General features: G+C 39.2%; 1 protein-coding gene across 1 annotated transcript in view; it reads left to right on the plus strand.

The window, feature by feature from the left end:
• Nucleotides 1-15,304, plus strand: part of CPNE4 (copine 4) — a 490,556-nt gene that overhangs the window by 374,305 nt on the left and 100,947 nt on the right. The window contains exons 9-10 of the mRNA XM_019630989.1: nucleotides 25-108; nucleotides 3,331-3,420. Of these exons, the coding sequence (XP_019486534.1) occupies nucleotides 25-108; nucleotides 3,331-3,420 (174 nt within the window). The remainder of the gene's footprint in view (nucleotides 1-24; nucleotides 109-3,330; nucleotides 3,421-15,304) is intronic.

Consider the following 15,304-nt stretch of genomic DNA (forward strand, 5'->3'; position numbering starts at 1 on the left):
TTTTTTTTTATCCGTTTATTTTAGGATTTCTTCAGTAAATCTGACCCGTTTCTGGAAATCTTTCGTATGAATGATGATGCAACTCAGCAGCTCGTGCACCGAACTGAGGTGAGAAAAGTCATCGTCAGTGATGCCATCTCATCTCCTAAGATGATGAACTGACCTGTTTTGAGAAACCCCTCACATTTCTTAATGCCTGTAGCTATGCTGTCAGACGTGGAGTCTTCACTATTCTCAAGAGGACTCTTTATTCTCAATTTAGATGTTAGAAGAGAAGACCCTCTCTCACCCAAATTTTCCATTATTCACTTTCAATACAGAGAGCCAGCAGCTTATTAATAATAAAAATATGAGTGCGCTACCATTTAATGAGAGTGACTAGGTGCCAAGCATTGCACTAAGTGATTTTCTATACATTATTTTATCTACTTCTCACAACAGCCCCTTGGCATGGTTATTACTACCCCCATTTTACAGTTGAATAAACTGAACTTTTGGGAAGTCAAGTCGCATTCCCAGTTTTGACAGTTAGCCAGGGATGGAACTGAAGTTTGAGCTGAGTTTGTTTGACCCTGAACTTCACTGTAATTTGGGAGGCCAGTCTGCCTCCCCAGGGAAAGTTCATACACTGGACTGATGTCAAGCCTGTCGTATGAACAGCTGCCCAGTCTCAGTAGCCACTTGGTCTAACTGCATATCCCTATCACCTTTCCTTCTTTTTCACCATGTGACTCTAAACCTTATTCCTCACTATCCCAACCCCCACTACCCACTGCTCTACATGTACTCAACAATCAGCCCCAATCTCCACTTTTCATTTTATTTTATTTATAAGACAGTCCAAGAGAGATTCTGTGGGGATGAGAAGTACATTGACAAGAAGGAAGTGGGGTGGTTTTGATGAATGACGTGGAGCTGAGAGAAGACTTTTATTGTGCTTACTAGTTATAGGGTAAAGGAAGAAGGAACCCTCATGACTTTTGTGGGATGATAGTAAGGGTGCCATGTTCCCACTACCCCACACTAGAAATCCAGTTCCATTTTCCTGATGTTACAGAGTTGCAGGTAGCATTAGGGGAATATTTCACGTCATACTTAAAGTGGACAAGAACTAAATAGTCTTGAATGGGCTAGTCTTGGATATCAGCTAGTGAATAGCTGACATTTAATGAAAGAATGACTAAATGAATGGGGTTGAGTATAGATAGTATGTCCACTACATGGATTCTCTGAAACTTAATTCCTGGGCTATAATGTGAGGTGCGACAGTGAGAGTTTTGCTACCACTGAATAGAACCTTTTTGATACATAACAATTCCTTTGGTGAAACAAACTTTGTCAGGAGAATAAACTTTGGGGAGAATCGGAAGTTCTATTCATTCATACTTTTGTTGCACTCCGTGAATGGAGGCTTTAATGTGCAAGGAGAAAGGAGATGGATGGCGTTTTGTTGGACTTCTCTCATAAGAGCCTTCTCTCCTTTGCTCTTGACAGCATTTCTCTTCTTGTTGGCATTGGTAAATTCTCCTATTCTAAAGAATCTCTAGAAGTTTCCCCCCTCCCCCCCATACTCCATTGCTGAGGGGCTCCTGGAGTCTCACAAGAAATGTGATTATAAAGTTTTCCAGTGAGTCAAGCACTAAAGCATTGATTTTTCCTCTTTCTAACTCAATAGATACAAAATAAATACTAAGCAATACTGTTCTCTTGGAAGAAACGCATGCACTTAAACATGTGTAATTCACACATGAGTGAGCACGTATGCATGCGCATACACACACACATATACACACACACATTTTTATTTCAGGGGTAATTTCTGGTTGAAATTCTGGTCTGCTATTGAGTTTTTCACAACTGTTGCAATGAAACATCTTTACGTCATAATATTTTTATACAAACGTTGGAAATCTAAATGAACCCTAACAATTTGATCTAAATTTTCTTCTCACTACTTCTTTGATTATCCCCAGAATATCAGAGCACAAGACAAAGCCCCACAGGAACATTGTTTTTCTACCTTGATGCATTAAGAGAAATTTAATAATGAGCTCATGATGTAATCACTAATTCATATTTATATTAAAGAATCCAGTAGAAGAGAGAATCACTTTTGAAATAATTATGTTATTTAAATAGAGAATTAATTATTTTTACAATGCTAAGATTTTTGCTAACTAAAAACTTCACAGGAAGAAAAATTAATGTGACAGAATTCCATTTAAATTCATGTATTTGTCCCCTAGAGCCGTAGTTCTCAAATTTCATGCATCAGAATCACCTAGGGGAGCTCACCCACCAGACTTGCTGTCAGTAGGTCTGAGAGGAACCTAGAAATTTGCATTTTTAACAAGTGCTCAGGTGATACAGCTCCTGCTGATTCAGGAATCACACTTGGGAAACCCCTGCCCTAGAGTTAATGGTACAATCCTAGGCACAGAGCAGATACTCATACATTCCAATCCAAATTGAATTATTTGAATCATAGTGACAGAAGGATAAGGCTTGACTCATATGGACTCGTGGGCAGGATTTAGCCAAGTTCCTGATTAGTAAGCTGCTTTTAAATGGGTTTTGCTAGAATTCTATGCCAAATATACAAAAATTATATAAATTACTTTATCAGGTTGCAAAAATACATCAAAATTTATAAATTTCCATTAGGTAATAAATTACTTACTAAAAAAATAAAAATTTAAAAAAGCTAAAAAAAAGGGGTGGGGGGATGGTTTGCTATATTATAGACTGAGTTTGTGACTCTAAAGATCTGCCCTGTGTGTCTTAGGTTAAGTATTGTAAGTATCCTGCTGGGAATTTTCTTCTAGCAACTTCTCTTCTGATTTACAATCTGATCTAAATCAAGGTCACAGGTTACCACAGACCACTCAAGTCTTTAGCAGCAGAATTGTCCTGCCACACCCACCAATCGTTTCGGCCTATACTGACCTTAATGCAAGAGAATTTATGCCGTAAGGTTAACAGTCCTACAGAACTGAAGATCCCTTATCAGAGGCCAGAGGCAGCCCCGCTGCATTAATCCCAACCCCTGTTGGTATAGAAGGGATCATTCCCAGTATCCACACGTTGCACAATATTGCTGTCATTATTCATGAAACAACAGCCAGGCCAGTGACCCTAGGAGTTCTGCCCATAATGATCCACTAGGTGGGCATCCTTAAAAGATGTACTACTCCAAGTTTTCATTAAGGGACCTATTCCAGAGATTGTCCTTTTCATAAGCGCCACAAAGCTTCTCACGCAGATTTATGTTGAAATGTGAAAATGTCAAGTATTTCCTCCCCCACCCACCACTCCTGTTTCTTTTCTCAGGTGGTGATGAATAACTTAAGCCCAGCCTGGAAATCATTTAAAGTATCCGTAAATTCTCTATGCAGTGGAGATCCAGACCGCCGGCTGAAGGTCAGAAATCTATCTATGTCTGAGAAATACAATTTTTATGTATTAACCCTCCTCTTTTTCCCCAAGTGAATGTTGGCAAACCCAAAATTTTCTTTACCATTTAACCAAATCCCTTAGCATCTTGTTGGAAAAGGCTGGGCCTATTTCTTCCCCAAGAACCATTGAAGCTCATGAGATAGCCCAAGATAAATCCCAATTGTGTTATGTCAAGAGACAAATCTTTATGGCTTCTCAGAGACAAACTGTAGCAATAACTTCAGGGTATATTGGGAGTTATTAAAAACACAAATATTGCTGTATCAATTATCACTGTTGCATAACAGACTGCTCTAAAATTTAGTCGCATACAACAATAACCATTTATTCAGCTTAAGATTCTGTGCTTTGGCAAGTTGAACTCATCTGGGAGGTTCTTCTTTTGGTCTTGCCTGGACTCCCTCAGACATTTGCGGTCCGCTGCACATGAGCAGGGTGGCTGTGCTTCTGGGGTTTAGCTGGCTGTCATCTGGAATGATTCGGGTGGGTGGTTGGGCCATTTGTCTGCCATCATCCAGCAGGCTAGCTCGGCCTTATACACATAGCAACCTTAGGGTTCCAAAAAAGCAGGAACAGAAGCTGGGGTGTCTTCTGAGGCCTAGTCTCAGAACTCATACAGGACCACTTTCTCCACATTCTGTTGGCCAAAACAAGTCACATGGCCATTCTAGATTCGAGGGTGAGGAAATAGGAAATAGACTTCACTTATCAGAGGGCGGAGCTGCCAAGTATTGTGGCCAATTTTTTCAGTGTACCACAGATACTTTTTGAATATCACTGGAATGTGGAAGTTGGAAGAGAAGAGTCATTGTGAGAGTCAGGATGATCAAAGGAAGACAACAGGCTGAATGCCCGAAGCAAGTCCAGGAGGCGTTCCCTGTGGTCCATGGCCTGGTCCTCTCTCTACCTTGGAAGTTCAGAATCTCCGTGTTGTCAGTGTCCCAGAGTTGATTATACCAATTCGGGATGACTAAGTAAATTCAAGGGAGACTGGAGCCTATAAACTGAAAGGCCAATGGATTCATTTTCAGTGAGGAACATGACCATCAAGCAGACTTAACATTCACATAAGCTTCACCGGGGCATTTTCTCCCTGTGGGCAAACCATAGAGCCAGACATTTGTCGGAAGGTTGCTGTGATAGCCTGAAAGCAGAGCAATGGATGCCGGATGATGAAGATGCTTAATGGCTTCAGACTATACAATTGGAATATAGGTCCATCAGGCAAGCTAAACATTCATGTTGGTCTTTCAGGGCACCTAATCTGGGAAGCATTAGAAGGGCTCTGCCAATGTCTGCATTTTAACTTTACAATTTTCCTCACTTCTTTGCCCCATAAATCTTCTAATGGATATGATTATTTTGATTTGTCAATGCTATCAATCAGATTAGAATCCTATCTGATTGGTTAGTCCCATCCTCTTTAACATGACTTCACGTATCTTTGCTTGTAACCATTCTGTGTGGGCTTTGCGGTTATACTCTCAGTGGACGTGCTTACTTCATGGTCTGGAGGAGCAACTCAGAGTTGACCCTACTATCTCCTGCAAGAGCAAAGATTTCAAGCCTCAACCTCCATGGCAATGGGAACTGTCTTTCATGCCAAGATCAGGACTCCTGGCTGTTTGGGCCTTTATGTGTAAGCTTATATGCAGAATGGCCAAGAGCTACAGCTTCAGTCATGAGGTGGTGATTATCACCTATGCTCTGAGCAGCACCATCCCACTCACAGGCAGATAAATAGACTTTGGGGGCAGAAATCAAATAATGCCTCCTTTCACCATAGATCAACTTAGTCATGGGGAGTTATCAGTTGGATAAAAAGAGAGGATTATATCTGTAAATTAAAAATGCAGAAAAGGAGCCTTTTGTGGCCTTTTTAAGTACTCTGCTGTTTGTAGAGGAACATGTAGGAGTAAAGAAAATGAATAGATGATAGATACATAATAAATAGATAGATGAGAAAGAAAGAAGAAAGGAATGAAGGAGGGAGGGCAGGAAGGAAGAAAATGGAGAGGACAGTGTGTGACAGAGAGAAGGGAAGTGGAGGGGAGAGAGGAAGCAGCTAGGATTGGGGGTTTCTCAACAGATGCACTGTTGACATTTAGATTTTGTTGGGGGGGAGGGGGGGACGCTGTCCTGTGCACTGTAGGATGTTTAGCAGCATCCCAGGCTACTAAAAGCTATTAGTACTCTACCCCTGTCAATCTTACAGCCAAAAGTATATCAGATATTACTAAATGTTCCCTGGAAGATAAAATCATTTAGAACAATGCATCGGAATCACCTAGAATGCTTGTTAAAACAGATTGCTGGCCTCGCCCCCAGAGTTTCTGATTCAGTAGGTCTGGGGTGGGTTTGAGGATCAGTATTCTAACAAATTCCCAGGGGGTGCTGATGCAGCTGGTTCTACCCGACGCTTTGAGAACCCGGTACAGCGCCTTCATTAATGGCCATTCCATGGCTTAGCGCCCTCACCCCACTTTCCACCCTCTAGTCTCCCCTCTAACACCTTTCTCTACCCAGCACTCGTACCTATCCTGCACTCTCCCCAGCCTTCAGGGCTTCGAGTGTGTCTTTCTCTCTGCCCGGGACACCTTCCTCATTCTTCTGTTTTTCTTGGAACATGATGCTTTCCTTCGGGTCTCTTAAATCTCCCTGTACCTCCAGGAAACCGTCCCCTGATCTCTTTCGCATCTGTGAGGTGTCCTCTAGCCCTTTACACCCACCCCCATTAAAATTATTCTCAGCTTGTTTTAAAAATAGCTGTTCACATTTGTTTCCCCAACAGATGACGTGTTCTTCCTGGTTTGCTCCTTCGGGGTGAGAACCACGTTTCGTTCACTGTGTATCCAGGTGTATAGCAGAGTGCTTGCTTGGCACAGAGCAGATACTCAGTAGTTGTTTCTAGAGTGAGTGGAAAAAGGAGTGAGGGAGATACTGAGAAGTCAGCAGGGTTTTACTGGAAGGCGGGTCATCCACACAGGTATTCTGGAGTTTACTAGGCCACAAACCCAATATCGTCACTCACCTGCTCACAATAACCAAATGCATCTTTTCTGAAAAGCAGAATAGACTTCCTTCATTTGTGTTCATTATTGTGTCACAAGGGCCCCTGTGAAATTCTCATAATGCTGTCCCTAGCCAACTTTCTCTGAAATAAAATGGCACCGTATTGGCAGGCGGCATCTCTGTCCATAAGGGTGTCATTCTCCCCATTGCCAAAAATAATTGAAAAATGAATTTTTAAATTAAAAAATTTTTAAATCCTCTGTCAGGTTAGATTTTTAGTCTTCGCAAAATTTTAACAATTAAGTCTTTGTCCCAAATGAGGCTTGGTAGCTTTAGTTCTCATTTATTCAAGGTCTACACAACTACCAAGTTCAAACAATCTGTTTTTTCTTTGGGTTCTATTTATTTATTTTATATTCCTCCTTTGTGGGAAAATAACAATAACACTCAAATAAGTCTTTTTCAGAAATTGATGTTCTAATTTATTTTTGACGGAAATTTTCAAACATACATAAAAGTAAAAAGATGATATGATAATCCCCCATACCCACCACGCAGCTTCAATAGTTATTAACTCATGGCCAATTTTATTTCATCCACACCCCCCAATACCCATTTTCCCTCTCTCTCTCTCCCCACTACTGGATCATTTTAAAGCAAATCCCAGATCAGGGTGGACTCATCCCTTAGGCACAGCAAGAATAGGGCCAAGGCCCATGATACTTTTAAGAGCCTATGGAAATATTTTAATTTCTTTTAAAATCAGAAGAAAAAAGGGGAACTTTTAAAATTGAATAAAATATTTTAATTTTTTCTCACATCAGAAACCAATGACATTTTTACGATTTCAAAATCTATTATGGTGGGAGGGGGCCCAGAAGGCAAAAGTGCCTAGGGCCAGCAAAAATCATGAAGTGTCCCTGTTCCAAACATCTTATCATTTCATATCCCCAAAATCCTGCAGTATGTGTCTCTAAAGGATAAGGAATCTTTCTATAAATGTAACCACAAACCCATCATCATATCAAAGAATATTAGCTAAGCTTCCTATTAATCAAATATCCTGCTACTATTCATATGTGACTATTGTCTAATTTATTTAAAAGTTTAGTTTAGTTTTGTTTTTTTTCCTTCAAATTGGGGTCTAAACAAGGTCTAAGCATTGCATTTGACAGAAATGTCTCCAAATTCTCTTTTAATATAGTTATTGCCTTTCCCTCTTTTTTTTCTCTTGCAATTTACTTATTGAAGAAATCAGGTTGGTTTTTTCTGTAGCATTTCTTACATTCTATATTCACTCAAACAGTTGGAAGTTAATGAGCTTCAGGGTCTGTTTTTAGCAGGAATGTCTTACAAGTGATGGTGCTCTCTTAATGGTGTTAACAGTCACTGAAGAACATTGCCTAGATTCATTATTTCATTAGAGTTTCCAAAATGGTATTTTTCTTATCTTATCATTTCTTCATTATTTATTATTTAGAGTTCTGTAAAGAAAGACTTTTCCTTTAACAACTACAGTAAAACCTTGGATTGTGAGTAACTTGGTCTGCAAGTGTTCCGCAAGACGAGCAAACATTTCTAATACATTTTAACATGGTTAAACAAGCAATGTCTTGCAATACGAGTAGTTTGTTTCCAGAACAAATTATGCTCGCAAACCAAGGTATTACTATATTTGGTTCCCTGAGGTGTGATTTCTACATGAAAGGCAGGAATATGGTTTAATTCTTTTTTTCTTTTCTTTTTTTTTTTTTTACCAATTTTTAGAATAACGAGTTATGTCTCTACCATCCTCCACAGGTGACTAGTGAGGTCCCTCAGTATTATTAAGAATTCATGGATTTTTTTTAATATACTCAAGTGTTTCATTCTATTTCAGTTATTATTATTCCTTTGAAAACATGAACTATCTCATGTTGAACCAATAAAAACCACGTTAAGTTGGCTCTTGAACTCTTTTGATATAAGCTTAATAGTGTTTAGCAGTTTTCTAGCTTTCTGGTATGAATTTTTGAAATTCATGGATCTTGACTTTCTTTTTCTTCATAAGATAGATCTCTCTATGGATGCTGAGTCATATTTTAAAGTCTTGAAATAACTCTTCTCTACATTAAACCTCTGTCCCATAAAATATCAGGTTCATTTGTTTCATTTTGCTTTCATTGTTAGGATTTATTTTTAGAAATTTAATTTTGTTTTATGATTACATAAAATGTTCACTGGATTCTAAAATTAACACTACAAAACAAGGTATATGCAGAAAAGTTTAGTTCTCATTCCTGTCTCTTGCACTATTACTCTCTTCTCTTATAGGTAATCATTTCCAAGTACATTTTAATACCTGGTAGAGCTAGCTCCTTCCACTTCTCTATTCCTAGTCTTTTTAAGAGTTTTCCTGGATATTTTGCTTGTTTGGTCTTTCTATTTCATTTTATATGCAGCTAGTACCAGAAGAAAAGAAGAAAGGAAAATGTGATGGAGACCACAAAGGAAATTTCTATTAATATTGAAATACATACATGGCATGTATTTCCATTCATTCAAGTCTCCTTTTGTGTTTTGCCGGAGTGCTTAATCTTTTCTCTGTTAGGTTTGAAATGTTTATAAGTTTATGCCTAGTTAATTTCTTCTCTCTCTCTCTCTCTCTTTCTCTCTCTCTCTTGCTCGCTCGCTATTGTAAATGGGGTCTTCCATCATATCTTCAAACTATTTTTTGTATACGTAAAAACTATTGAATTGTTTGTTTTCTTAAATTACTATTTTATTAATTTGTATTCTTGTTTATGGTAATTTTCTGTTAATTTTTTAAAGTTCTCCAAATATATAATTTTATCATCTGGAAATATAGTTTTTCCCCTACTTACTTAACTAATTGGCTCTAATTATGTCTCTCCTTTAATTATGTGTGTGGACCAATACAATGTTAAATGGTAGTGGAGTTAGAGAGCATCCTTGTCTTATTCACTACTATAGTGGAAAATTCTATAGTGTTTCCCTATTAATTCTGACAGAGATTAATTCTTTAAGGTAATTCCAAAGGTGTCAGAGGCTTAGAGCTTTCTCAGCCACATCTGCCGAGCCTTAAATATTAATACCTCTGGTAGCATTCACAAAGGATTCTTACTTGTTATGATTACCCAAGAGAAAACACTGCAACATAATGAAATGTCTTCTGAACCATATAAAAGGCATTGCACTATTTCCTGAATAGTTTTAGGGTTGTATTTAATATTGGCTGTTTAATGAAATTATCCATGATTTCTATGGCATATTAGAGTCCTTCTTTCTAGCCATACTGTGAGATAGGTTCCATTGTCTTCATTTTATAGGTAAAGAAACGGAGACTCAAAACCCCATGCAAGCAAATGCCAAATTTAATGCTTTTTATTGAATTGCACTGCCTCTATTTTGTTGAATTTGTTAGAAAATAAATCATCCTGATAAAGCACATAGGTCCCTTTACTCTGACCCAACCAGAATGCTTATTCATCCTCATTCTAATATTTATCAGAAACAAGACGTGTCTCTATGTAACATATTTCATAAAGACTGAGGAACTATCAATTATTTAACATACTGCTAAGGGAACATATGCTCTCAATTAAACTATAACACAATGCTTTCTTATCAATGTGTGGTTGATAAGAAAATAAATAGGTGCGTCTTAGATTCTATGAAATATGGCATTAATCATTTCCTTTGATTTGATCAAAACATTATTAATGCCCAGTGCATATTCTTTAGGAGGCAATGCTGGTGTTCAGAATAGATTCTTTTAGATTGTGGTCATGCAGAAGAAGAGAGTAAGAAGGTACCATCAGCAAACATTTATTAATGCCCTACCTCTGCCTAGCGCTATGGGGAGATGCCATGCCAGAACGCAGGTAACCTGGAGACTTTCCCCACAGAGTTTATCAGGCATCCTCCGAATATGATTCATAGAGCCTCGCTACCTTGAAGAGGGATCTAGGATGAGGGGGACCAGTTATTTATGTATCAACCTGCCCTCATGCCTTATTGAGGAGAGAGGCTTAGGTTATTAACTGAGGTTGGGGTAGGGGTAGTTGCAAGCAAGACATAACCAGGCAGAAGGAAGTAGCAGGAGAAAAGAGGAAGCAGGCCCCCAAATTCAGAGCAGAGGTGATAAGACCCAGGAGGCCATGAAGGGGTGAGAGGTACAAGTCTAAAGCAACCAGAAAATGACATTTTCACCCAAATTCATCTTGCACATTCTTTATGGCTTCCCTCTTCTGCAGCCATGCCTGATTCATTTAAAACAGCCATGTTCATGAGTTCCCTTCTGACACCCCCAAAACTGGATTTCTGGTCTATCAGAAAAGTACTCTATTGAATCGGAATCCCAACCCACAGTAGTCTGGAATCTTCATTTTAACAACTTTCCTATATAATTCTGGTGCAGGCCGTTTGCCAAGCACACACTGAGAAACACTTTCTTCCTGTTGATTCTTCAAACGTAACTGACTTACTGGTGCCTCTCTTCGGGAGTTCAGTATTTTTTTTCTGTCCTTACTGCAAAGCTAAGTATATATGCATATATACATTCTGCTCTTCCTTCTTTAGGAAATACTTAGCCTTTGTCCTTTGGTTACATCTAGCTATTCATGTCCTCCCTTCTTGTGTGTGACCAGACCATCTTAAATTGAAATTGTATTTTCTCCACAAATGCACTGTCTTTGCTTTGGACTCTCTGAGCCACACTGACACATAACTAATGGCCAAATTGATTTGACTCCTGGTGTGTGTTCTTGGAGTTTGCCTTGGACCTCCCCGCTTTACTCCCTACCCCATGTGACGTCTAACTCCTAGATCCCTGAGTGCGTCTTATTGTATCTCTGGTCCCTTGGACTTAGTTGCTATACTTATTTTCTTTCTGTTTCATCCAGATGTTCTCTAACAAACCTTCTGGCTCTTACTGCTTAGACAGGAAGAAACCCCACACTAATTCCAACCCCTATATTTACGGCCTTGACAGTGGCCCCAGTTCAGCCCCATAATTCCCCAAACCCATCTAGAAGGGGCTTCAATCACTCAATAGCCTATTGGTTACACCAGCATTTCCTGATTCTTGGTACAAAACACAAAAAGTTGGAACTGAGGGGTCCATTGCTAAGTATGTTCAATGTTATTGGAAACTCCTGTAATAAGGAATCTAAACTTCTCAGGCAGTTGAAAGCAAGTTCACTTCCCTACCTTATAATTGAATGTAGGGGGAGGGGGATTAACATAATTCATGGTCCTGTTAAGTTTTCTTGAGATTTGATAAAATTCAAGTGCTTTTTAATGGCCTTCTGGACTCAGGGCTGCTGATTTTGTGCTTGTCAATAGCTCACTCAGCCTAAATGTCATGCAATTACCAGAGGATTGCAGACTTGTAGAGGTGCCTCTATATTGGATCAGCCATGGGACAGGACTTCCTGACTCCACTCAAGAAAATGGCACCTGTGAGCCTAGCAGACTGCCTCTGCTGAGACCTGTCATCAGTACTGCTGCATGGAAAGGCAATAACCAGCTTAAACAGTGTTAAATTAGGCAGGAATAGAGGAGGCTTCTGAGTGAGAGGAAAACTGCATAGTCTCCTAATTTTAATATTTTTTTCCTTTTCATTAATATTATCCCCACCTTTTTTTTTTTTAACAGATGAGGAATTTAAGACTCTGTGTTTAAACAAATTGTTTAGGATGACACAGCTAAGTAGCACAGCCTTAGTTTAAACCCAGGTCTCTTATTCTCTATAGTCCTTGCTGTTAATTGTTAAAGGACAGCTAACATTTACTGAGTATTCACCAGGTACCAAAGCACTGTACTGGACCCTGCTTAAATGATCTAATTCAATCCTGTCATTATCCTAGGTTAAACAATGCCGCAGTGAAAAGAGTCCCCCATGCAACGTAAGTTTATTTCTGGCTCAAGTAACAATCAAAGGGGAAATTTTCTAATCAGTCTGCCTCTCCTCCATGCAGTGACCCAGGAAACCTGGTTGCTTTTATCCTGTGGATCATCTATACCTACGCCCTCATTGCTATTTGCATCCAGCAGGCAGAGGGTAAAAAATGTGGAGAAGGCTCTCTCCAGAAGTTTTGGCTAAAAACAGCACTTGGCATTGCTGCCTGTATTCCAATGACTAAAGCTCAGTCATAGGGCCACACTGAACTGCAAGCAAAGCTGGGAAATGTGTGCTAGTTGGATGCCTAGAAAGAAAAGAAAAGAGATTTTTGATGACTAGCTAGCTGGCTCTTCCACAGGAAGGAACTTTTTTTTTTTTCAGTTACAGTTGACATACAGTATTATAATGTATTCATTTCAGGTGTGCAGCACAGTGGTTAGACATCTATGTAACTTACAAAGTGATCAGCCCGATATGTCTAGCACCCATCTGACACCATACATAGTTATCACAATAATTTTAACTATATTCCCTAAGCTGTATCTTACATTCTGTGGCTCTTTTTATAACTGACAATTTGTACATCTTAATCCCTTCCCCCTTTTAACGCATCCCCAAACTCCCCTCCCATCTGGCAACCATCAATTTGTTCTCTATATCTATGAGCTTGTTTCTGTTTGTTTGTGCATTTATTTTGTTTTTTAGGTTCCACATATAAGTGAAATTATATGGTACTTGTTTTCTCTCTCTGACTTATTTCACTTAGCATTATACCCTAGGTCCATCTATGTTGTCACAAATGGCAAGATTTCATTCTTTTTCATGGCTGAATAATATTTTATTGTATCTATGTACCACATGTTTTTTATCCATTTACCTATCAATGGACATTTAGGTTGCTTCCATATCTTGGCTATTGTAAATAGCGCTGCAGTGAAAATAAGGCTAAATATATCTTTTCAAATTAGTGTTTTAGACTGCTTAGGATAAGTACCCAGAAGTGGGATTGCTAGGTCATATGATAGTTCTATTTTTAACTTTTTAGGGAATTTCCATAGTGCCTGCACCAATTTACAAATTTACCAACAGTGCGTGAGGGGAGACACTCTTATTATCCCCATTTTGCAGGTGAGAAAACTGAGGCTCAGAATGAGGAAATAACTTGACCAAATTCACAGAGCTTGCAAGTGACATAGCCAGAATCAAGTCTGTCTGACTCTAGAACCTAAGCTCTATATCATCACTGTCCAATAAAACGTTCTGTGATGATGGAAATATTCTGACCCTGAGCTCTCCAAGAGAGCAGCCACTACCCATATGTGGCCAGAACAGTTCTCTGCAACGCCTCCTCTTTTTCTCTTCAAGCCCCCTTTTTATTTTCAGTCCCTCCATGGTAGTATCCCATCCCTTTTTCTCCAACAAACACCATCCAAGGAGAAAATTTCACCCCTTCATGTGCCAAGCCTGCTGCTGATGAGATAGATCCCTCCTCTGCTCAGTCTGTAATGACTCCAAAAGGAGTGGAATGGGTCTCATACCAATGAGGTCAACAGTAGGGACTACAATGCCAAGATCATTTTTCATCAATGAGAATCAGGTCTGATTTCCTCAGCATCTAAGAAGAGAATACACCTTGTCAAAGCAAATGCTATGTTGTTGGATTTTTTGTTTGTTTGTTTGTTTCAGGGACCATACAATCTGGTCTTCAGTTTTACAAAAAGAATCTTGCGAGTTAGTACTTAATGGGTATAAAGTTTCAGTGGGGAAGATGGAAAACTTCTAGAGCTGGATGGAGGTGATGGATGCACAGCACTGTGAATGTACTTAATGCCCCAGATCTGTACATTTAAAATGGCAGATTTTTGGTTATGTATCTTTCACCATGATTTAAAAATGTATTTTAAAAAAGAAACTTCTTCCTGTTAACGTGATCTGAACTTGCCCCTTGTAAAATGACTACTTGACATTGTTGTACTCAGGAGTATTTGACTCCTGCCTACACATAGCATACCTTACCTAAAATGGCTTTTGCTTCTTAGCCATCTTAGATGAGGATCTGGCAGCTCCTTAGGGCTTTATGACCCCAAATGTCTCCCCCTCAGAAACCCTTGTAGGGGTGGAGGGGAGGTTCTTGCTTGCACCATTATGAGCAAAGAGCAAAAAAGAGGTGGCACAATCTGGCCAAACTATTTTTTAGGAAAATTGTCTGTGGCCATGCTCTGTCTTTGACTTCAGAAGATATTTATGAGGAAATCTCCTGTGGAAAATACTTCGAAATTCTCAACGAAGAGCACCAAATAGACACTAATCAATGCCCTGGTGAGGCCTCTAGTTTCAAATGAGGAGCAAGCCCTCATGTCATCTTAAGTAGACATTTCCCCAGTTAAGGTAACATCCATCTCAAAAACATTGCAATTGCTGTGATGAGAAGCACTTTCTTCACATTATTTAACCCATCTATGTCCGCTGCTGCACTGAGAATTAAGATGGCTAACCAGCTACAGGGAAGATGCTTGAGGAGAACTGGAAGCTGGACAACGTTTCTGAATGACGAAGCAGAAGGAATATTCTAAGCAGAAAGTCTGAGACTCCTCTGAGGCAGCTCTGTGGCATAATTCAAACTGACGGGGTTCTGACCAAATAATGCCGTGTGCTGGTTGCTCAGAGTTGTTATTTATTTATTTGTTTATTTGAGCCACGTCACCATTCATTGCACCACTTTGTTAACACTGAAGCTGAAAAGTTGCCTCAAGATCTCAATTTTTATTTTTGCACTTTGGAAATACTGTTTTTAAATGTAGCCTTGTCGGTTAAAAGATTTTCAAAAACTGGGTTGACATCCTGAGGGATCTTTGCATTGAGTCAGTGTCTATAGGGCATTCAGCTACTCTCCCACATTCTAACTTTAAACAAAAATGTTTAAAAAAAAAA

Source organism: Hipposideros armiger, unplaced genomic scaffold (assembly GCF_001890085.2).
Source record: "Hipposideros armiger isolate ML-2016 unplaced genomic scaffold, ASM189008v1 scaffold_969, whole genome shotgun sequence".
Taxonomy (NCBI): Eukaryota; Metazoa; Chordata; class Mammalia; order Chiroptera; family Hipposideridae; genus Hipposideros; species Hipposideros armiger.